General features: G+C 36.2%; 1 protein-coding gene across 1 annotated transcript in view; it reads left to right on the forward strand.

Moving 5' to 3' along the window:
- Window positions 1–536: 536 nt before the first annotated feature.
- Window positions 537–23836, forward strand: part of APOB (apolipoprotein B) — a 36506-nt gene continuing 13206 nt past the window's right edge. The window contains exons 1-25 of the mRNA XM_063391826.1: window positions 537–1055; window positions 2406–2444; window positions 5091–5206; window positions 6092–6237; window positions 7256–7409; window positions 7596–7751; window positions 8738–8862; window positions 9042–9127; window positions 9872–10091; window positions 10667–10894; window positions 11065–11182; window positions 11330–11476; window positions 12980–13191; window positions 13528–13765; window positions 14309–14485; window positions 14778–14969; window positions 15772–15939; window positions 17168–17379; window positions 17901–18083; window positions 18304–18425; window positions 18992–19202; window positions 20437–20612; window positions 20742–20929; window positions 21198–21343; window positions 22991–23367. Coding sequence (XP_063247896.1) covers window positions 998–1055; window positions 2406–2444; window positions 5091–5206; window positions 6092–6237; window positions 7256–7409; window positions 7596–7751; window positions 8738–8862; window positions 9042–9127; window positions 9872–10091; window positions 10667–10894; window positions 11065–11182; window positions 11330–11476; window positions 12980–13191; window positions 13528–13765; window positions 14309–14485; window positions 14778–14969; window positions 15772–15939; window positions 17168–17379; window positions 17901–18083; window positions 18304–18425; window positions 18992–19202; window positions 20437–20612; window positions 20742–20929; window positions 21198–21343; window positions 22991–23367 — 4195 coding nt within the window. The 5' untranslated portion in view covers window positions 537–997. The remainder of the gene's footprint in view (window positions 1056–2405; window positions 2445–5090; window positions 5207–6091; window positions 6238–7255; window positions 7410–7595; window positions 7752–8737; window positions 8863–9041; window positions 9128–9871; window positions 10092–10666; window positions 10895–11064; window positions 11183–11329; window positions 11477–12979; window positions 13192–13527; window positions 13766–14308; window positions 14486–14777; window positions 14970–15771; window positions 15940–17167; window positions 17380–17900; window positions 18084–18303; window positions 18426–18991; window positions 19203–20436; window positions 20613–20741; window positions 20930–21197; window positions 21344–22990; window positions 23368–23836) is intronic.

Below are 23836 nucleotides of genomic sequence, written 5' to 3' on the forward strand. Positions count from 1 at the left end.
AATTTATGCATTGTAATCTCTCTTATGTAGATGTGGTACGTTTATCTGAATACATTGTTAGAGTTTCTAGCCAGGGGATTTTGCTCTTAAAACTCTGCTTAAGGAAGAGACCAGTGAACTGGAAGAGAGAGCTATCTCCAGGTCAGTCTTCTGCCTTCAGCCAAGCCTGGGGGCAGCATGCAGTGTTTGAGGGACCATGTCCTACCACAGCCTTTGATCTGTTCAGAGGCAGGGCATGGGGATCTGCTTTTGTGGCAGCACAGGCACAAGGGCTGTTGATGTGTTACAAACAGCAGATGCACCTGAGAATAATCACATAGGAATTAGAGCTGCTCCCCTCAAAAGGTGGCAGGACCAGAAGTTTGTCTACACCAAAGAACACAGCATGGGTGCCAAACGGGAGGAGCTGCAGCAGGGCTTCTGTGATATAGTGACCATCATGGGAGCATGGTGGGATGACTTGAATTACTGGACCACCATAGTGGAGGGTCCTAAACTCCTCAGAAGGGGCAGGCAAGGGAGAAGAGGCACTTGGATAGCCCTGTATTTTAGGAGTGTTTGGATTCATCCTGAAATGGTAGAATTCACAAGATGATAGTTTTCGATTCTCAGGGGAGGAAGGATGGGGAGCTAGCAGGAATATTCACTGAGCTGTTGTCAATCATTTATGAACAGTCCTGGCTAACTGGAGCATCCACAGTTTACTAGAGGTTAGCTCGATGATCTTAGAGGTTTTTTCCAACCTAAATGTTTCTGTGACTATCAGTAACCAAAGCAGGGCATGGTGTGGAGCGCAGTGAGGATCTGGGACTCTCACCTTTGGACCTTTGGCAATTTGCTCTGAGCTTCTAAACTGTTTGACTCAGCTGCTTGCTACACACTATATAAATGGAGGTCCAAGTCAGAAGGCTCACTCTCCCTCTGAGGCAGTAGGGAAGACTTGAAGAGGGAAGAAAAAGAGGAAAAGAAAGAGCAGCAAGAGGGATCGGGGCTCACCATGGGCCCTGTGCAGCTCTTGCTGCTCTCCCTGCTGCTCAGCAGTGGTGTTCTCACACGTAAGTACTCTCTTTACTGCTTTCTTCATGATCCCATTAAAACTACAACATTGAAAAAAAAAAAAAAAATCAAAAGGACCATGGCTTACAGAATTAGAAAGGTTTCAGTGTGGTACAGATATAAGTTCTTCCCTTCATAGGAATGGGGAGTCATTGGAGGATCCCAGCGTAGAAAAGTCATGAATGTTGCCTGATGGCTTTTGAATAGATTTGATGTATTTTGCAACTAGTAAGACATTCACTGCTTTTCTGTAACATTGTCTTTTAAACCCACATGGAGCTACTGTAGCTTGGAGATACCATCCATACTTGGCCCAGCTGTTGCTAACCTATGTAGCAGCAAATGTGAAGAGAGAGAGCAGTAACACAAAGTGTATTTGGCAGGCAATTTAAATGCAATTTTGTATTGAAGGGACACAGTCACCAGTAAAAGAAGAAGGCCAGTACAGAGGTTTTTTCCCTCAGATCAGAGAAGACAACTAAGATTAATATGATGCTATGGATTGTGAGCTATCCTTGCTTCCCAAGAAGTGGCTTTTTAGAATACAGCTCTGTAGTGTTTCCTAACTAAGGCTTCAGGGAGCTTAAGGAGAAAAGTGAGTCTAGAGGTAATTATGCAGGTCTGGTTTTATATGAAGATTTCATTTATCATATATACATCTTTGTTGAACTACTATTCTGTTCCTGACTGATGTTACACAAACATATTGCTATACAATAAACCTTGTTTCTAATTGTGATTAATAATATTATTAATTTTATTTTAATATCAAAAGCAGTTTTTCTGATGCTCTTAAAATTACTGTGACTAATGTTACAGTCTCTTTCTATAGACTGGTCTTAGAATTTCCAGAATGAAAACTTGGAAAGTGTGCAGAGAACATTGTGAAAAATGCTGGCCTTCATGTGTGATATCCCAAAGAATGTCATAGCATCCAATAAATGCAAAAAAATTTAGTAGATTATGTTTAATTTAATTTTATTTAATTTTATTTAAATAGAGTCATATGGAACATATCTAAGACTGATTGGAGCAAATGATTCTTCTTAACTTGAATACGTTTCCAGCCAGTGTTCTTTTCCTCCAAGGAATGAACTCTCAATATTCAGAAAAGGTTTACTGGCAGAAAATTTTAGTATTAACCTTCATAGTTGTCCTTTTTAAAAAATATAAAAAGAGTAGCCACAGAATAGCCATTCCTCCATTTTGCAGTATTTTTGTGTGGTAAAATAGACTAAAATTTAGAAGTAAAATGTGTTATATGGTACGTTTCATCTCTCTCGTTTTACACACTTTTTTGTAAACAGCTTTTCCAACTTTTAATATTGCTTGTTTGGGTTTTTTTACAGAAGAAGAATTACCTGAAAGTGGAAATCCAGCATGTTCAAGTAAGTGGTTTCTTGCATTTCCTTTTGTTATCTTATGTCACTATTTTAACTGAATGCATCTTTCAAAGCCTGAATTTTCCTAATATTTACTTCTGAAACAACTTAAATGAAAGTGATGGTAATATTCTTAAGTTCTTATTGCCATTTATTTTAAGTATTGAGTTATCCATTAGGCTTGGTTCAAATAATTTTAAAACTTTCCTAAGATTGGACAAGCGGAGGTTAAGTTTTTTGACTTCTTGAAGTTCTTCTTAAGAAACTACTTTCCATTGGGTTTTTGAGTTTGTTGTTTAGTTGAGTGGGATTTTTTATTTCTTAATTTTCAGATGCAAATTCCTTAATCTAGAAATCCCTGGTTACCAAACATGAAGCTTTAACAGTGAGGTTATGTACACTACACTTCAGTGTGGACTGAATCTCACATTTTATTTATCTTTCACAGCTGCTGCTAAGCCCACAGAATTGCACTTAGATATCTGACTAAATACCTGTAGAATAAATCATCAACTCTGTCAGCAAGGACAGCAATTTCTTTAAACAAGGCAAGAGTCAGGAAATGCTGACTTTCTGCACTATCTTTGTAATGAACTCTGACTGGCCCTGACTGCTCGGTTAGATACATAATGTTCCACCACAGGGTCAAAGTACTGAATGAATTGCTTTGTTCTTGCTCTTCAGGATTTTGTTTCCTTTGTTGGGTGCTTTAGCACCATCTCCAGGCAGTTTGGTTTACTTCAGATGCCTGAACCACCTCAAAGACTGCTGGGCTTCATTGCCAATTTTGTGTTTATTTTTTGATACAATTATTTATTTTTTATTTGTATTTCTAAGCTTATCATTTGTGTATTCCTTTTTCATTGATTTCTGTTTAAAAGCAGGATATGAAACAGTAATTTTCACTTTAGCAATGTACATGCTGTACATGTGTTGCAAATTTTTCTGAGTACTGTTATAGACTAGGATAGCCAAAAGTGACAAGGTTAGTGATGAATCTTTTAATAACAGCTAATTTTAGGGTTAAATAGATAATTTAATTAAGTTTTCAAACGTTTTCAAGATTCTGATTAATGTATGGCAGTTAGTAATTATTGCAATAATTCTGTTTAGCAATTACATGAAAATAATCACAGCTAAAACATTATTACAGTATGCAAAGCTTATAAAAGTGATAGTGCAGTCAGGAAATAAGAGATTTTTAGTACTAATTTGTGGTCCTCCCAGTGTAAGAAATGGTGTGACATAAAGGGCAATGTTAACATTGCCATTGGCTTCTGACATGGCAAAGCTTTGATAAAAGAAAAGTAAACTACATTCCTACAGGCATAGGCAGGCAAAGTCATACAGATTTGATGGGGGGCATTTGGGTTTGCACCAGGATTACCTTTCTTTGGTTTTTTTAATAAAAGTAGATCAGGACTGTATATGGTCAGGCAGTCACAAATAAGCACGGAGGAGCAATTTAGGAAATTGCCTTTCATTCAGGATCACGACAGAATCAGTTCCAGTGAGTTGCTCAGTCTAAACCAAAGGAATAGTAATTCCTGGTTCAGATTGATCTAGACTGCTCCAACACAGGCACTTCAAGTGCCTGATCATCATCTTTAGTTTAAAACAATGCCTGGAGTTTTAGTGGGAGTGAATTGTGATTGAGGATATTGTTTGGCTTATGTAACTTATTCCAGACACTAAAGGAATATCTTATATCCCTGTCTTTGACATGGAGACTGTTTTTTCTCTGTATTTCTATTACCACATTCATTCCTGCTTGCAGGGTTTAAAATTACAGATGATTGGGTCTGAGGGCAGCTGGGCGAGGTTAAATACAGGTGAAATTCGTTCTTTTGAGGAAGCCTATTAGGTTTTGGGTCTTGCTTTGATAGAAACACCTCTGGAAATAGACCATCCTGTTATAGTCTTAGTCATAATTTAGTGCTTTTCCCTTGTTCTGGATGTTTTTCGTGTAACTAAAGCTTATGTCCATTAAAATAATCTACCCTAGTAAAATTTTCTGATCTAATAAGTGAATTAGATTAAATCATATTTCAGAGAGTCTGGGGCAGAAAAATTCTCCATAAATTCAGGTGAAATTTTATTGAGGAATGGTAGTTTTGGTGTTCTGTCTATTTCTACGGTGTTTTGCTTTCAGTCTCAATCATGTGAATGGTAATTTGCTCCTTGCATTTGCATGATGGAAATGTATTCTCTGATGGAAAAATCTGAGCTGAAAGAAATCTTTTTATTACCAATTTTGAAAATCACAATTTGATTGGCTCAATTTAGAGGCCATAGGGTAGTTTTTAAAACAGTTTCACACTTTAAGCTTTCTCCATTTTTCTCATTTGTTTTTTGGGTGTGATTTTAAGGACAGGTGGGGTCACACTGTCAGATTCCATCTGAGCAGTGGACCCCAAAACTTAGGCTGCTCCCACAAGTTTTGTCCTATGCTTCAGAACATATCCGACTGACATAAAGGCATCACTTCTCTGTCTGAAAGATATTCTGTAAAAGGAAATAGTGGGAGCATGGGTCTTCAGGCTTCCTTTTTCTGGCATTCATTTTGGTTAAATAACACTAAGCATACATTGTAAGGTTGCATATGTATATCCTACCCAGGCCATAAAACCACTCTCATTTTCCCAATTGCAGAGGATGCAACCAGATTTAAACCCCTCAGAAAATATGTTTACTCATATGAAGCAGAGACATCAAGTGGGATCACAGGAACAGCAGATTCTCGAAGTGGTTCAAAGATCACTTGCAAGGTAGGCAAAGAGGAGTAAATATACCCAGCTGGGGACTGTGTGCTTAATGTGCATGTGTACGTGTACTTAACAACATGGGAGCTGGCAGCTGGGGAGCATCCTTCAATGATTTTCCAAACAAGATCATCCTTTTGAGGGGCACATATTGAGAATCGTGAAGACTAAGCCCTCCCTTAGTTCTAGACAGAGGGCACTGAGGATGCCAGAAGTCCTTCCTACTCCTAAACTCGTGCATTTCAATTCCAGTCTGGCTGTACTTTTACATCAGAAAGGAACAAGGCCTGGTACTTCAGTTTTCCTTACCTCCCAGGCTCAGTCTACCAATGTCCATCAAACATTCTAGAAGTTGAATTAAAATAACTCATTGATGCCATGAAGATCACATGAGAGCCTGTTGATGGTAACTCAAGACCAGGCCTGTAGGAGTAAAAAGTCCCATAGACTATTTGGCCATACCCAGTGTCACCTTGTCTTGACCAAAACTTTCTCATCATGATGAGGGGTTTTCTCATCATTTTGAGGGGTTTTTTTTCCTGAAATGGAATAACTGGGAAAAATATTTTTTTATTTAGCGCATACTGTTCTGATAGAGTCTAAACACATTGATCAGTGTAATGATTCAAGTTTTCATACAGTCCTAATACTCAAAATTCTCAGAAACTACGTTGCTCATTTATTATGATCCATTCTAGTAGCCAAGAAAATACTTGCCCTCTTATCTCCTCCGTGGAGTTAGCTTAAGCTTTTTAGGGCACTTTGGAATCTCTCCCAACAACAGGGTGATCCTGACACTTTACAAAACCCTAGGAATTTTCAGAGCAGTAGCAGGGTGATCCTGGAAATGTGATAATGCTAAAAAGAATAACGTAATATTTGTGTTTTCAGGTTGAACTGGAGGTACCCCAGCTGTGCCGCTTCATCCTGAAGACAATGCATTGCTCCCTGAGAGAGACGTTTGGTGTTGACACTGAGGGAAGGGCTGTTCTGAAAAAGTCCAAGAACTCTGAGGACTTTGCCAGTGCCATGTCCAAGTAAGCAATATCAGTTATCATCAATACTTGGGACCTTAACATGGAACAGGTTGCAATGTAAACAGTCCACCCTGATTATGTTTTTCTAGGCATGGAACAAATTTCATGATAACACGGTAGATTTATAAGCTGGTTTCACAACAAAACTTTCCCTCATACACTTTAGGGTTAACGTAGTTTTCAATTGCCAGTAGGAAAGGGAATTTTACAAACAACATTTTCACCTGGAATGCTTTCTTCATTTCTGTCATCTACATCAGGAACTTGTTGAGTACTGCCCCAAAAAATATTGCAAGTGTGACCATTGTTTCTTCTTGTAAGCCCATTCTCAAATGGCTCCACTCATTTAAGATAATTTTTCTTTGCTAACAGCCTGTGCAATAGAAAGTCATTTGAGACTGAAGTCCAGATTTCCAATCCCAATCTCTAATGGCATGTGTAGCTAATCTTTTCCTTAGTTATCTGCTTTGCTACTAATTTCTTCTACACCCTCCACCCAGCTAGTCTCTAGTGCTTGTCAGTGCCTATTTTAGTCATGCACCTTCATGCTTCTTTCAGTGCCTCAGCAGTCATCGTGTCTCACAAGCTATAGATCTCAAACCAACTTGAGACAGTGTTAAAATATGTTTTACAGAAATCAATTAAGGTTTTATTTACAGTCCAACTAGTAGAAAATCCTTCCCATCATTTTGTAGTCTATTGCAGTAGTTAATAATTACCTCACTCTAAAAATTTATTTATCTCCTCTCCAAATTCATACAATTCCAACTTTCAGCCATTGCTCTTGGTATTTACTTGCCCTTAGATGATGTAATCTGGTGAAATCAAAATGTCCTTGGTCAGAATTTTGCTGCTTTAATAGTAATACTTTCTGTTAGTAATAGCAATGAATTGTAAATAATGACAGATCAAGATAAACATGATGCTTTGTCTCTAGCCCAGCAGGTTATTGATAACATCTTGTTCACTGTGTGGCTCTAATATGATTCCATACTAATGTTGTTTTTCTGGGGTGCAGGAATGAGCTAAAATTCAGCATTCAGGATGGAACAAAAGTCAAGCTGTATCCAGAGAAAGATGAGCCTCTGAATGTACTGAATCTCAAGAGAGGTATCATCTCAGCTCTCCTTGTGCCAACAGAAACAGTGGAAAACACAAAAACAATTCCAATGGTAGGTCTTTTGAAAGCATTCACTTTATTGTTCTAACCAATGGAAAAAATTGTCTCTCACCTAGACAGAGCTATTCCTGAACATCATTTTCAAAAGGCCTGGACACTCAGATCAGGTTGCCTTTCAAGCAGATCAGAAAATGTCTGACCACATGAGCAAAGGCAATGACTTCTTTCTTCTTTCCAGGATACTGTGTATGGAAAGTGTGACAGTGAAGTTGAATTCAAATCCAGAAAAGCCAATGTTGCAGAAGATATTTCAATTACCAGGTACCTGAAAGGCTGTGACAACTTCAGTCCCATCAGAGATCATGTCAGCCCTATTGCCATTGTAAAAGGACTAGTAAGTATGCCATTTAAAATTATATAATGTAGCATAATGTAGCACCAGCACTTAAAATGATGAACAGTCTCTACCATGACTAAGTTTTATATTTATTTTTTGAAAACGTAGTTTTTCTGCACGCTTCCATTAGATCAGACTGCAGTATTGTTGGCTGTCACTAGAGAAAAACAGATGCAGAGCAAGAGTGTAATTACCTTCTTTCATGGTCTTCTCTGTTTTAAAGGAGAACTTTTCATCTATGGAGTTAGTATTATTGATTATTCAATAACCTATCAGAGCATAGCCAGATTTTTAGTTTTGTGGGTCAAAATTTTCAAAATTGCAATTTTATCTAAAACATGTAGTCCTCTAAAGTGTATGTGAGGTCCAGGAGGAGAGGGCTGTAGATGCCCTGAAGTAAATGGTTTGACAAAATGTTCAGTCTACCTGTTAATCCACAATGACCAGATAGCGTTTCTTGCATGAATATTGTCAGATTTCTTTGTGATGTGATGACATCTGTGCTTTTGAGTGCCTTAACCAAAAAAAAAAAAGATTTTATATAATGCTGAAAACACATTTTATAATTTCTGCCACTTTGATAGCTTTTTGTAGAAGCCTTTAAAATTTGTGTCACAAGACTGAAATTAAAGAGAACATCACAGTTGTTACAAGGGTACTGAACTATTCCAAAACTTAGAAATTGGTTTTATGAAGGAGCCTTTGTTGTGGGCAGCAGGGGATTAATCATGAAGTAACTACTAACCCAAACACCTCAGTAAGGCCTGAGGGAACATTTCAGTGGGATTTTTGCCTGACAAGAGACTTAAGTCCAAAGATTGTTACTGGCACAATTTTGTCTTTGTGTAAGAGTGTTTCCAGTTTTGCACCTTCATTTCCAATATGTAGCTGTTAATCTTACCATAAAACTGTGTTAACCTTTAAAACTATGATTTTTTCCTATCCTACACAGTAAACTGACTGCCAAACTATTTGTTTTACAGAGCAGCCCATTATCTACCCTTCTGAAGAGCACTCAGTTCTGTCATTACAATATTGATGCAAAGAAAAGGCACATCAGAGATGCTGTCTGCAGTGAAAAACACCTGTTTCTGCCTTCTTCATACAAGTAGGTTGCTCACTAGTTATCATTACCCTTTATAAATATCCATTTTAAATGGTGATGGATCACATTCTGCTTAATCCCTAAACAGACATTTTGTTTTTAAAAAGGCAGGAGGTCTGTCAAGACCTCGTAAAGGCACTTGGAGTCAACTAAAGCACTGATTTTTTTTCTTTCTTTCCAAGAAATCGCTATGGTGTCATGACAGAGGTCAACCAGACTCTGAAGCTTGAAGATACCCCAAAGATCACTAACAAAAATTTTGATGGAGGTATAGCTGCAGTTCTCAATATTATAAATACAGAGACAAAATATAAATACGGGGGACAACTTTTTTAGTGATTTTTTTATAGTGAATTAATTAAAGATGAGGGGATCAAATGAATTAATCACTTTAAATGAAAGTTTATCAACTTCATAAGGAAACGTTTGAGTATAAAATGAGAAAACCTGAGAAGTTTATAAACACTGCTAATTTTAAATAATCTTTATGTTTTCATTTTCATTTTTAAAATATTCTTTATAATTAAAAATGTGTCATTTCCTTGAAAAGTAATTTTAATCTTATTGGAAATTAGTTTAATGAAACCATTTCGGCTACCCATAATTTCTTACGCATCTTTTAGCTTCAATGCCGACTGTAAACAATCCATTATTATTATGTATTTTGTTCTGAAACATGCCTTTCTGACCTGCAGTTGTTAATTCTAGTCAAAAAATATTTCTTATAACATATATTTATTAATAGTTGAAAAGGCAAACTATGGCCATATTAGAGGTGTTAAGGAATAATTTTCATGAAAATATAAAAGAATGTATGCAAATATACAACTTTTGGAACAATTATATTAAATTCCATGCCATTATTTGTGTAAACTGTTCAGCTGTTAAACTTCAACAGTTATATAAAATAATGTACAGACTTTGAATTTATACTGAATGTATGACAGAAGATAAAAATTAACATAGCTCCCTGATAAAGACATAAAAAATGCAATTATTTTCCCATTTCTAGATGCACTGGAAGAGAAGGGGCTTGCACTGGAAAGTACACATGCCAAACTACCCAGGCAGGGTGATGCTGTTCTGAAAACCCTGCAGGAAATGCAGAAACTCACAGCTTCCCTGGGGAACCAGCAGAGAGCAAGACTCTTTTACAGATTTGTTTCTGGGCTGAGAAGTTTGCATAACAGCACCCTTGGCTCTCTTGTTCCAAAGATGATGGAAACCTCAAGGTGTGTTTCAGCAGTTCACAGTGCAAGGACACCACACATCAGTGCCATGGCAAAGCCATGCTGTCGTTGATGATTTGCTGCAATTGGTTTTAAATTAGAGATGTGTTAGGGGTAAAGAGTGGCTTTCAGAAAGATTAGTGTTATCCTAACTGACCCAGCCCTCCACTCCACACCCTTACTCTTTTTCCGAGCTGGACTTCAGCCAGTTTACATATACTTTATGTCCTCCATTTGTAAAGGAGCTAGAACCTCAGTCTGGGTCAATATATCAGATAATAATACTTAAAGTTGTGGAAAAGTCTGTTGTGAAGGAAAAAAAAAGATATGTTTATGTAATGATCATATCGTTTATACTTACTTCTTCTAATTTAATTGGGTTTTTAGTATAACTTGTAAAACCAAGATGCTTCTTTTTGGTAAGAAATTGCATAATTTGCTTCCCATCACACATAAGCTTACATTATTTATATAAAACACCTTAACAAATCTGCCATATGTTTGTTTCAAACAGTCAAGGTGCAGCGATAACTGCAAACAGAGAATTAATTAATAAAAGTCATCTCTTCTCCTTTCAGCTCCATCACCGTCCAGGCCCTGGCCCAGTGTGGGACTCCAGAGTGCTACAGTGCAATCCTTCAGATCCTGAGAACTGGAAATGTGAATCCACTCGTGGCAGACCTGGTCACATACACCCTGGGGCTCCTGCCTTCTCCAACTCCACAAAGAATACGGGAGATTCTTAACATGGCCCAGTATCAGCCGAGTAGAGCTTCATTTTATGGCTTGAGTCATTCTGTTACTAAGTACGTAGTGGTAGCATGCAATTGTGTAAAATTACAGTGCTTAGAGTAAACCCTAAGAGTGTTCACTTTTGGAGGATATTTTTATTTTCATGTATTTGCTCTCTAGGGATAAAATATAGACATTTCCCAATTTTCTGTCTTGTTTCTGATATGTTTATCTATTTCTTTAGGTTCTACAATGAGAAGATGATTGTGACAGAAGAAATAGCAGATGTTGCAGACTTCATGGTATCACTGCTTGGCACTGATTGTTCTGGGGAAGATGAACTCACATACCTCACACTTCGGGTAATTTTATTTCCTTCTTTCCTTATGCAGGCTATTATTATAATACTAATATTATATTATATTTTATTATATTATCACATCTATTACTCTACTTCTCTTGGTGGAGAGGAAGTTTTTATCATCTTTCTGTGTTTTCATCTCTGCCAGGCTATTGGAAACATGGGTGCAGTAATGGAGAAAGCTAAACCCAGTGTGAAATCTTCTCTGAAGACATGTATCAGAAATGAAGCTGCCTCACTTGCAGTTCAGAAAGCAGCCATCCAGGCATTCAGGAAAATGACAATTACTGAAGAGGTAAATTGGTCACAAGGACCAGGATAAACTGTTCTCAGTTCACCATGACTGTTCACAGGAGTAACTGAACCTGCAAAGTTTTTCCCATTTTTCGATTCTGCTATCTCCCTTTTAGATGTCTCCAGCTTTTCAGAACCCCTTTAGTAAGCTTCCATACACATTTCTGGGAAGCCTCCTGACTTAGTGTGTGTTGCTCTTTTGAGATGCAGTTTCTTTGTATAGATAGTCTCAGTTAAATGGGAAGTTCAGATCTGTTCCCTTTAATGTCTTAAATGGAGTACTGCTTATTTAAAGGTGGTGTTAACTAATGAATTACCCCAGACTTAAATGTATTTAGCTAAGAAAAAAATCCCGTCCCTATTTTATATTGGCATTTTGTTGTCATTGTTAACAATACTGGGTAGATGTGTGCTTATAATTCAGTGACATTACAGCATCCCTTACAGAATAAATATCATTACACAGAGCATTTCTGCTCAGTATGGTGAGATAGTTTCAATATTAAAAAAAAATCTTCTCTAAAAGATATGCTCTTGTTTCCAGACAAGGCTTAAAAAGTCTGGGAGGCTGGAAACACCTGCAAACCATATCCTCAGATTCAGTTTAATACTTTTAAATTTTTTAATTATTCCTTAGTTTTAAACTATGTTTTTAATTTTCCTGCAGCAGTAGGTCTTGTTCACCTTTTTTTCCTAAATGGAATGGTCTTTTTTCCAAATTTTGAGAATTTGGAATATGTTTGCACATATATTTCCCAACAATCAAAAATCAGAATTCTTAAGTAAAAATGTAACCTGTATGTATCAGATAAAAAAATAAAGGATAAATAAAAAAGCAAACAAAAAAAGATAAGGAGAAAAAAGAGGGGAAAATAAATTAAATATATAAGAGTATATAATAAAGGATAAGAGAGACTATTTACCAGATTATTTAGTGACAGGAAAAGGGGAAATGGGTTCAAATTAAAAGAGAGTAGGTTTAGATTAGACATTAGGAAGAAATTCTTAACTGTGAGGGTGGTGAGGCCCTGGCACAGGTTGCTCAGAGAAGCTGTGGATGCCCCATCCCTGGAAGTGTCCAAGGCCAGGTTAGAGGGGACTCTGAGCAGCCTGGTCCAGTGAAAGGTGTCTCTGCCCATGGCAGAGGAACTGGAACTAGATGGTCTTCAAGGGCCCTTCCAACACAAACGATTCTGTGATCCTCTGATTCTATGAAAATCAGTTATAATATAACTGATGATGAATATAACACCATAACTTCTATGGTGTTTCCTAGCAAAAGAAAGTTTAGCAAAATAACTTCAAAGAAATTGCTGTGATAGGCTCTAGAAATAAGGTACAAAAATAGGTATGTAGTCACTAAAGACTTGGACTCAATGATCTTTAAGAGTTCCTTCCAATTAAGAATATTCTGTGGTTGTTTCACCTTGCATATTCCCAAAAGTGTTTAGCAATATCATCCATGAGCCAGTTCATCAGTGCAAACCTGTCTCTATTTACACAGGACCGTTCAGCACTTCTCAAAGTATTCCAAGAATCGGATGCACCCACAGACAAACGTCTAGCATCCTACCTCCTAGTGATGAAAAATCCTTCCCCAAGTGACCTCGCAAAGATTTTGAGAATCCTCACAAAGGAGAAGAGCGAGCAAGTGAAAAGCTTTGTTGCCTCACACATTGCCAACATCCTGGACTCTGAAGAACTGGGCATTGAATAGTAAGTGAAATTTAGGTGTATATTGGTCTCATTGGAAGAAAATGTTTTGACCGTAGTTGCAGTAGTAGTTATCTAGCAGTGGAGTTTTTGATTGGTTTTTCTGTTTATTTGAACAAGCACATCAGCTGAGCAAACTGGCTTTGTCAGAACAATGCCAGATGATGTGCTTTCCCTTAAATCTTATGTTTACTGTTAGATATGTGCAGAGAGCTATCCATTACCAATCAGTACAGCTGTATGAATGTCTGCAAGCAGCATAAAAAATCCCTTAAATAAGACTAAATGAGTGTTTAGAATATATGTGAATAGTATTTTAATTGCTGTCCTCTTCCCTAGTCTAAAAAGCCGAGTTGAAGAAGCTCTGAAAGGAAATCAGCTCCCAACAGCCAAAGATTTCAGAAAATTCTCACAAAATTACCAGATTTCAAAAAGAATTTCTGTACCTGGAATTGACCCCATCTCTGCCAAAGTAGAAGGAAATGTGATATTTGATCCAAACAGCTATATTCCTAAAGAGACCATGCTGAAAACCACCCTGCATGCCTATGGATTCGACCCAAGTGATGTCTTTGAGGTAGAACAATTATCAAAAACATTTGCTAGTATTCAGCTGCTTTCATTCTCATTTCTGGTTTTTTATAACTTCCTGTGAATAATGCATTTTTTTACAAGCCTTGGTAGAAATCTAAGGATCACTGTGACTACAAGGGGACTTTGATTTGGTCTCAATGGGCTTTAGAGCAAGCCATCCGTTATATGATGTCGCTTGACACTGACTGGATGGACGACCCTGTTGAAGTTATTAAAGGGCTCAGGGTAAAATGAACCCATCTGTAACAAGCTGACTTTGTCCTAATGACTCATTACTGGCACACTGAACTACTCATTGTAGATTTTAAGTGACATACAACCTATGCACAGGTTTTTTGTTGAACTACACCACAGAGATAAAATTAATTATATGACATAGTGTTTCATATCTTCCCTTAAGAATCATGGGTTTCTAGGATAAACTTTAAAAGAATTTTTTGCTTCCTAGAAAGTCTATTTGTTGTAAAGTTCCGAAGAAGAGGGGACAACTATATCAGTTATGTATTGTCCTTTCTGTTCTTTCCAGCTTGGCTTGGATGGAAAGGGATTTGAACCAACACTGGAAGCATTGTTTGGAGAGAAGGGATTTTTCCCAGACACTGCAACCAAGGCCTTGTACTGGGTTGATGGCAAAGTGCCAGAGCAGGTTTCCAAGGCACTTTTTGACTATTTTGGTTACTCACAGGATGGCAAGCAGGATCAGGTACAGCTTGAAAACCTTCTCTGTGCAGCACAACATTCCTAATTTTACACAGTAATAATAGCACTTACTGCTTTACTGTGTACGTTCTTTCTCTTCTCTGGTGAGAGAAACAGAAATTCTTAATGTTATTTATCAATATATTTTCTTAATTGTATTTGGAGGGGTTTTCTCTGGAGAGAAATTTTTAACTGCATGTGCAGAATAGTGTCATTCACTAAGTACCTGTTCTAGATATATGATGTTAGATACTTCTTACGTATACTGTTTTATTGCTTTCTGACTGAATTTTCAGGATATCATGAAAGGAATAATACTTAACGTTGAAAAACTGATAAAAGAATTGGGCAGCAAAGAAGCTCCAGAAGGAAGAGCATATCTAAGGATCCTTGGAGAAGAACTTGGGTACATGAAACTCAATGATTTTAAACTGCTGGGAAGCTTGATTTTAAAGAGTGTTAAAACTCTTCAGACTGTTCCCGAAATGGTACGTTTCTGATGCAGCAATGTGCATTATCAACTTTTTTTTTTTAACAAGGTTTTTTTTTTTAAGATTTAGATTGTATTTAACTATTGTGTAAAAATATTTGATACCAGCATGAAAATAAAATTATTCAAAATAAAATACCCAGGCTTATGTTGAAGGACTCTGAGAAATCTATGAAGACTCCTCAATAGCCAAGTGGAGTCCTTCTGGAGGATTGGTGAGGGGAAGGAAAAAAGGAAAGTTCAGATCATATTGTATTATCAAGATATTTACTGGAACAAATCCCAAAACTTTAGTACTGTCTATTAAGTTATATGACTAAATTTTTAATTGTGTAAATATGTCTTAATATTAAATATTTCATGCTTGTCATGTTAAAAAGAAAAGATGTAGCACATTTTATGAATATTTGGTAATATCTTTCTTTCATTGAGGTAAAATAGTGCTTTGCCATTGACTTTGGGGAAAGCAGAATGTTACATGGTATCTAAACCAATTCACCTTTGTATGTGTATGCAAAGGTAGATAACCTTTGTGTATCAAAGCTGGTAAAAAAGCTGGTATTCATTTAAAGTTCAGATTTTACTGACAGTCTTATTTTACTGACAGTAAATTTTACTGATTTTACTGACAGTATATTTTTTGAAGCAATGAATCTGGGGAAATTAGATTCTCTAGTCCATATGAAATTAACTTCTGGAGTTGCAATCATTCCCGGAATGTTTGAAAAGTAAAATACTACAAAATGTGCTTATTCCAAAGTGTGCGTTTGTTAGCATTCATTTCCTTGTTTGATTCACAGGTTGCACAAGCCATCTCAAAAGGTATTGACAGAGATCTCTTTGTCCACTACATATTCATGGACAATGAGTTTGAGCTTCCAACTGGAGCAGGTTTGCAACTGAAGTTTGCCTTGTCTGGAATAGCAACACCTGGGGCAAGAGTAGCTGCAAGGCTTCATCAAAAAAGCGTAAGTCCCAATAGTTGTCTATATCTTTTCTCCTCCTAATAATCTACATTTTCATTTATCGATAAAATTGTAGCACCAGAAACATTTTAATGATTGCAAAATGTTCTCAGTATTAAAAAAACCCAAACTCATTAGAAGTCTTTGTTTAATTTTAGCATGACATTTAGATTAGATTAAGAAGTAATGCATATAATAAATTATGAATGAGACATAATAAAATTTATGAATTAAAAGTATTTCAATCACTCTCTCAAAAATAAAACATTTTGATCTGCTTCTTTCTCTCCCTCTGCACTCAAATGACAATGGTGTGAAAGTACAAATGTGTATGTGAATTTGCTGTTCAAGCAAAAAATTTACCAAAACATTTTGTTGTGGCCAATTCGAAGTGACAAAATTTGATTAGCAGTTAAAAATAATATTGAAAATTGAGTCAAGTAAAGTATATTTTCACCTGAGAGGAAACATCTTAAAATTGTAACAAGGAAAAAGCATATGACATAAAATTAACTATCTGCTTAAAATTTAAAAAAAAAAAGTTTCTATTCCTTTTTACAGTTTGAATAACTACCTTGCTCTAAGCTAGTCAATATTTCATAAAAATTTCTTAGTAGTTTCAGTTCCTTTAAAGTTTTAATTTTCTACCATATACAAGACCTAAATAAAAATAAATCCTCAAATTTAGTACTTGTTGCCCTTTAGTTAGCTTTGGAATATTTTCCAGAATTTTTCATTCTGTCACTTCTTTTTTAATAGCCACAGCAAAAAGCTTCACAATAAGCTCATTTGTGTTTAGAGAATCTGAACAAATCTTGGATCCATTTCTTTTTTGTTAAACAGTTTGCCCATTGTCTTTGAAAAATGCTATTTTTTTTTCTTAGAATGGAAAACTGACTCTTGTCTTCAGATTTAAAAACACAAGCAAGTAGCTCCATGTCTAAAATCTTTCTGAAGCATGAGTATTTTTCGTTAAAGTTTGTAGGGATCCTTGGCCTTAAGATCTTGCAGGTTTTTTGGGTGGTTCTTCTTTTTTTTTTTTTTTTTTTTTTTTTTTTCTTTTCTTTTTTTTTTTTTTTTTTTTCTTTTAATGTGATTTTGAAATCAGATAGCAAATTCAATTCTATAAAAATTACCTCTGTATTATCAGGAGTCTTATGGGGGTTTTTTTGTATAACCAGGAAGAAATGTATTGGGCAAATAAATACTCCATTTTGTTTTTATTAAATAGATGCAAGCAGATCTCATTGCTAAACCTTCTGTAGCAGTTGAGTTTGTGACACACCTGGGAATAAACATGCCTGAATTTTCTGGAAGTGGTGTGGAGATGAATTCCAATATATTCCATGAATCTGGAATTGAAGCACAAGTCAGTGTAAAAGCTGGACAATTGAAATTCAGCATTCCTGCTCCAAAGATTCCAGTAAAACTCTTCAGTATCAGGTAACAAGAACTGAACAAGAATTTTCAGGGCTATGTTCTTCCTTCTCTTCTTGGTTTTTATTGTGGTAGAATTGAAAGGTTGGGGCAGGCATGGAGAGATTTTCAATTCAGAAAAATCCCAGATACTGTAAAGCTGGGATAACTTCTTTTGTAAGACAAGCAAATATGCCAGATAAGTGATGACTTGGATTCATGGTTTACAGATTGCTTGTTTTATATATATTATTTAAATTTTATACAAGATTCTTAAAATTTCCATTATTTTGTTTTCTTTCACATAAAATTATTATAATAACAATACATATTTTAATTTAATTTAACTACTTACATTAATTTTAGAGAGAACAAATGGCTCAATACACTAAATTATAATTATCAGTAATGTTACCTAAATCATTTAAAGCCAGATGTTATTTCAGTTAGCCCCTACATTATTAAGCAAGTTTTATTCAGAAGTAACTGTGTTAATAGGATGTCTGAGCACCTGTTCTGGGAATAAATTATTGGCTTCTCTGTTCCAGCAATACACTGCATTTGGTGTCTCCAGCCAAAACTGAAGAGATTCCAACTCTGATGGAGAACCAAGTAACCTCAACTTCTTGCAAACCTTTCATTCCTGGTCTAAATTTCTGCACTAAAGTATTGTACTCCAATTCCACTGACACAGAGGCAGTTCCATATTTTCCCTTGACTGGCGAATCCAGGTAAGTCATGTGAACTTAAACTATGGGGTTTTTGGGCTAACTACCTTCCCTCTTAGTCTCCAGCAGTCTCTCACATCAAGCTTACCTTTAAAAAGCTTTCAAAAGTTACTGGCAGCAGCAGCAGCTCATAAACAGAGATGTTGAGAATTGAATGATTTCTTCTGTTTGTGGTCACGGACTAAAAAGTTGTTCACAAGGCATTTGTTCATTCCTTCTGTAGATTTGAGGTTGAATTAGTGTCCACAGGAGTAGTAAAGGAATACTCTGCAAGTGCAAACTACGAATTGCAGAGAGAGGGAAATGACCAGATAGACACCCTAAAGTTTGCTGTCCAGGCAGAAGGTAAGAGTCAAAAAACCTGTGGGATTTTGCTCGGTTTTGAGCTGTCATTTACCAGAAAAGATATTTTTATTAATAAATCCTAATTATATTTTTAAAAGTGTAAGATAGAATACCATTCTCACACTCAAACAGGCCAACAATTTAACTGTAATTCCTTTCATGTGTGCAATCTCAGTGAAAGATTTTCATGATGAGAGGCTGATTCTGTATTTTGCATGATTTTAATAAAAGTGTGATGTTGGTGAATGGAAGCAAGGAAGAGATGTTCAGGGGGTCTATATAAGGGAGAGAAAAATATGTTTCTTATGAAATATGGAATGAAAGCATACAAAACATCCGTGGGATCAATTAAATAATAAAAGTATTGATGGGTTGATGGGTGAGCCTGTTGTGTGTTTAGAAGATGAGAAGGAAAATGATATCCTCTTGCTAATCAGACTCATCAAATGTTGTGTTAGATCTTGAATGGGATATAATTTTCAGATGATCCTTTTTTGTTCTCCTTTTAATAAAAGTCCAGACAGATCCCATAGTTGTGAATAACCAAAGTATGTTATATTTTCTAGGTGGAAACCAGCATGAGGCCACATTGACCTTCAGGTACAACAGAGACAAAAAGATTTTGACCAGTGATGTCCAGATTCCAGATGTTGATGTTGACTTTGGTACAAACCTCAGAATTACTGATGAATCCATTTCTGGGAAGAAAGCATACACCTTTGTCTTAGACATCAACAACAAGAAGATTACAGAAGCTACTCTTACTGGCCAGATAAGGTAACTCAGGAAAGCATTTAGAATTTAACAGCTACCTTTGAAAAGGTTTTATTGGATGTAAATATGTGGGGAAATATAATCTTGTTTTGGAGAAATTTCTTAAATACAGAGATAGATAAACTTGACATTGAAACCTCACATAAAAAACTTCAAAGCCCTTTATGTGTAATACATCAAATGCACACACACAATACATTGATTGATCTTGCCTATTATATGTATATATATAATTTTTGTTATAAGTTCCTTGAAGTAGTTCTTCCACATTTGCACACACAACAAGAATGCATTGTACCGCTGTTACTGCAGGTGTGATAATCCAAGGATATAAACAAGGCAAGGTTTGTTCGAGAAGTATTATCTTTTACTGGATATGCTTGGCTCTAAAAAAAGTTATTACATCTCCCCATGAAGAAATCTAATGGCACTCAGTAAGAAACAAAACCAAAAATAACTGAGAGCTTCCTGTAAAAATTCCCACGCTTCTCAATGAGAATATTTCCGGGAACATCTACAGGGGAGCTAACAAAAATGTTCAGCCTGCCAGGGTTTCTAAAATTGTCTGCCTCACAAGGCCATAGTGAAATGGGCTGATCACATTCTTTAATAAACCTCAATCTTCCATGGAATTCTGTGATCTTGATGGTGCCCCAGGGAGTCTTTGTCTTTGCTGTTCATGTAGAATTGCCTCTGATATCAGTGGGAGCTTTGGACAGATGTCAGGGACCTTGAGTCCCTTTCATTTGCACTAACATTACATTAGAAATTTGCTCGAGTCAACAAAGTTACAGAGATATAAAATAAATGTGAGTAAAGGAAAATGAAGCCCACTGGCATAATATATTTTGTCAAGTGTTTTGTTTCTATGTGATTCATGACCATAGTCTGTATTCTGAGTAGGGAATTCAGCTTGAGTAAGGCATTTAGAATTTGGTTCAGTTACAACTTTACCAAGACAGGCACATATTTCTATCCTTTTCACTCCTATAAAATTAAGACAGACTCATTACTATGTGTATCTGCACAGTAGCATTATAATAGTCTACTACAGATTTTCCAAAGTAACTAGCAAAGGCTGAAAATATTCATTAAATTAGAACAGTGTTTACAATTTTGATTCAATCTAATTTTTTATGACACCTATTATGCCTTTGCTATAGTTTTAAATGCTGAAATTCCTCCTGAAAAAAAATACAATTAAATATTTTTATTCACATTTATTTTTCCTTTGCAGATATTCTGGAGTGGAAGAGGCAATGTTAAGAGGCACCATTTCTTTTCCTCGCCTGGAAACTGAACTGAGAAGTGAAGCATTGGTTAATTATTCACCAAAAAAAGCATATCTTCAGATCAGCTCAGCTGCAACAATTCATGGAAACTCAATTTCAAAAAGAGTTCTTCTCAGATATGGTAGGGGCAAAAACATGATCCACATACACAACCTGTAAATTTAAGCATCTTTTTACATTAGTTCACAGTACCTCTAAAAATAAGAATATTCTTAATTTTACCGTTTTCTTTTCAATTCATGATTTTTAGATGCTGAGAAAGTTGAGCTTGAGTGGAATTCAGGTGCCATTGCTGCTGTGAAAAAACTGTCTTCTGCCTTCCCAGTTGACTTTTCAGACTACCCAAAAACCCTTGAGAAGCACGCCAACAAACTTCTGGATCGCAAAGTGGCCCATACAGACATGACGCTGCGACATATCGTGTCACAATTTATCGTGGTATGGTTTTCAACCTGCAGTAGATATTACAGCTCCAGCAGATAGCCCTGAGGAGTTCTTGCCTCCCCCATGAAAGCCAAAATAAGAACTACTTGTAAAATCATTCATCAGATTGAATAAGCTGTGTATTTCCAGCTTTGATAGAACATGTCACTTTAGCAGATACCTAGATCCCAGTATTTGGGTAGTTCAAAAACCTTTCAGATAACTTCACTGGGAAGTCCTAAACCTTTTTATTTACTTTGAAAAACTTTCCTCCTTATTGCAGGCAACCAACACCTGGCTGCAAAAGACATCAAAAGATGTCCCTTATGCCCAGACTCTGCAAGACAAACTGAATGCACTGCAGGAACTGAACATTCAGAAACTTAACCTGCCTGTTATCACCATTCCTGAGGAACTTTTCCTGAAAAGGTAGGGAATTAAATTGGGATAGTGAAACAGGAAACTGAAAATAGAGATTTGTTCACATTTTAGTGTTATTTTATTTTACTTTGGTTTTATAAAACAGCTTGGAATTGCTGTAAACACTAGCATAAAATTAGAATCATAAGAAAGAATTTTAAGGTCAGAAAAATGAAATTATACAGAGGAATGGATTTACATATTTAATACAGATTTGACTTCATGTAGTAAGTAAGTAGATCCCAAAGTATTGTATAATATTATAAGGTGTACTGAAAAAAAATACCACACTCAACATTCTTTAAGCCACAGAACTACTGAAGCCATGTTTCTCATAGATTTGTATCCTGCATCCCTGCAGAGACTGTGGCCATAACCCTCATAGCTCTACATTTTCCTGTCCTGTGGAGCAGTTCTTCCCATCCCCCTACCCATACTGGTTAACCTCCACCAGCAGAGCAACCTGCCCTCCTCCCATGCCTGATGTGCCCAGAGGGAAGCTGTACACACATGGGCTGGATGCTTGCACTAGTTTGGTCCCATCTCTTCTACCTAGCAGAGTTTCACAGGACTTGTATGAATGTCATTACTCTCTGTCAAGTTTCACAGAAATGAAATGCTCAAAGGAATGTAAAAGACAACAGAGGCTAGTGTAAGATTGGATTCCAAAAACAAATGGAGAAGAGTCTTGAATTTTATATCTCTTAGGTCTGTTTTCCATGTGTTACCTTTCAGTGTCTAATATGATGTTGTGTATTAATGACACACATCTCTGTTGCTGCCATTGTACTCCTGAGCTAAGTATAAGCAAGGAAGAAACTGCTTTGTCTCCTAGGTTGTTATCATCTGTGCTAATAATAATAATAGGTTTTTTTACTGCTCTTTTATGTAGCTTTTTAAATTTTCTGATGTAAGGAACAAATTTCAAAAGTGTTTGCTCAATTTTCATCTTAGGATGTAGCTCTAAGTGCAAAAATTTAAGATTTTGCAATATGAAAGACCAGTTAGGGAAACAAGAAAAGTATCTTTGCCAGCTTATTGTTCATTCAGAAATTAAGGCCAAGTTTCCTTCTGTTTTGCTTTTTCCTAATTACACTTTTTCAGCCAACGATCTATTTTCCAGTCCTAGTTCCTGGTCACATGCTTAGATTTTTATTTCCTGTTATGCAGAATTAAAAAAATGCTGAATATTTGGATGAAACTTTTGAAATGCTTATAAAGAGAAAGATAAATTCTTAATTTTAGATTCTTACAATGTCTAATGCTGATTTCAAGCATTTCTACAAGAATACATCACTTTATAAAAAACATAATTGTCTATCTTTGGTATTCAGCATCCCACAAGTATGCCAGTCTTGGATTTTGAGGACTTTTTTTTTTCACTTGACCTACAAGTCCCTTTGTTTATGAAATGAGAGGAAAAAACATTGAAACTATTCCCTCATACCAAAAGTACTTTTGATTAATTCTGATGAATGAGTCCTTGAAAATGTTGATATTAATGTTTGATCATTACATTTCTCTCTAAAACTAAAGTCAGGACATTGATATAAGCATGTGAGTAAGTTCAGTATCATGGGCAGAGGAGGAAATCATGAAAACTCCAGTATATGCTTTATGAACTTAGTTTCTAACAGAGTTATCTTTATTTTCCAGTGAAGGCCGGGTCAGATACAACTTTAATAAAAACAGTTTTGTAATTGACATTCCACTGCCATTTGCGGGAAGATCATCCGATGAGATATGGATGCCAAAGACTGTGAAAACACCTCCTCTGGTAATGGAGTCCGTGGGAATAAATGTGCCATCTCAGGAATACAGAATCCCAGCATTTACCATTCCAAAATCCTATCCTTTCCGTGTGCCTCTGCTGGGCAAGTTGGAGGTCTCTGCTAACGTGTACAGCAACTACTACAACTGGACAGCCGCGTACACCGTGACCAACAGCACCACAGAGAGAGCAACCAGTGTAAAAGCTACCTATAGCACAGAGGCTGATTCAGTTTTTGACCTGCTTTCCTACAGTGTGAAAGGTAAAAATGTTTGCTAATACCACGATGTTTGCAAACCTTATTTAATTATTTTATGTCCCTTATATCAGGTACAGTACATTCATTTGCCTGCACTTATTTAAAGACAGGTGTTGCTCAGATTCAAATCACTTTCCCTTTGATTTTAAAGATATTATGTGTGTCTGTTTATTCAGGCACTAGAGGTGAAGTCAGTTTGATTTAGTAAAGACTTCTAGAGTTCATATTTTCCTGGATATTCCTTACTGAAGAAAATATCCTTCAAAACTGAAGGCGTGATTCTACAAATGCTTGTGCAGCTGATAAATCACCTGTTTTCAAAATCAGGTGTGCAAGTGTATGTGTAGGTATGCCCACAATTTATTTCTCAGTCTATTGGTATGTGTATATATGGATTTAAAATTATCTTATTTCTTTTATGTCCATATATTGCCATATAATATGGCATTTTGAAGTTAGTTCCCTTAAAATT

The sequence above is a fragment of the Prinia subflava genome, chromosome 2 (genome assembly GCF_021018805.1).
Source record: "Prinia subflava isolate CZ2003 ecotype Zambia chromosome 2, Cam_Psub_1.2, whole genome shotgun sequence".
Lineage (NCBI taxonomy): Eukaryota > Metazoa > Chordata > Aves > Passeriformes > Cisticolidae > Prinia > Prinia subflava.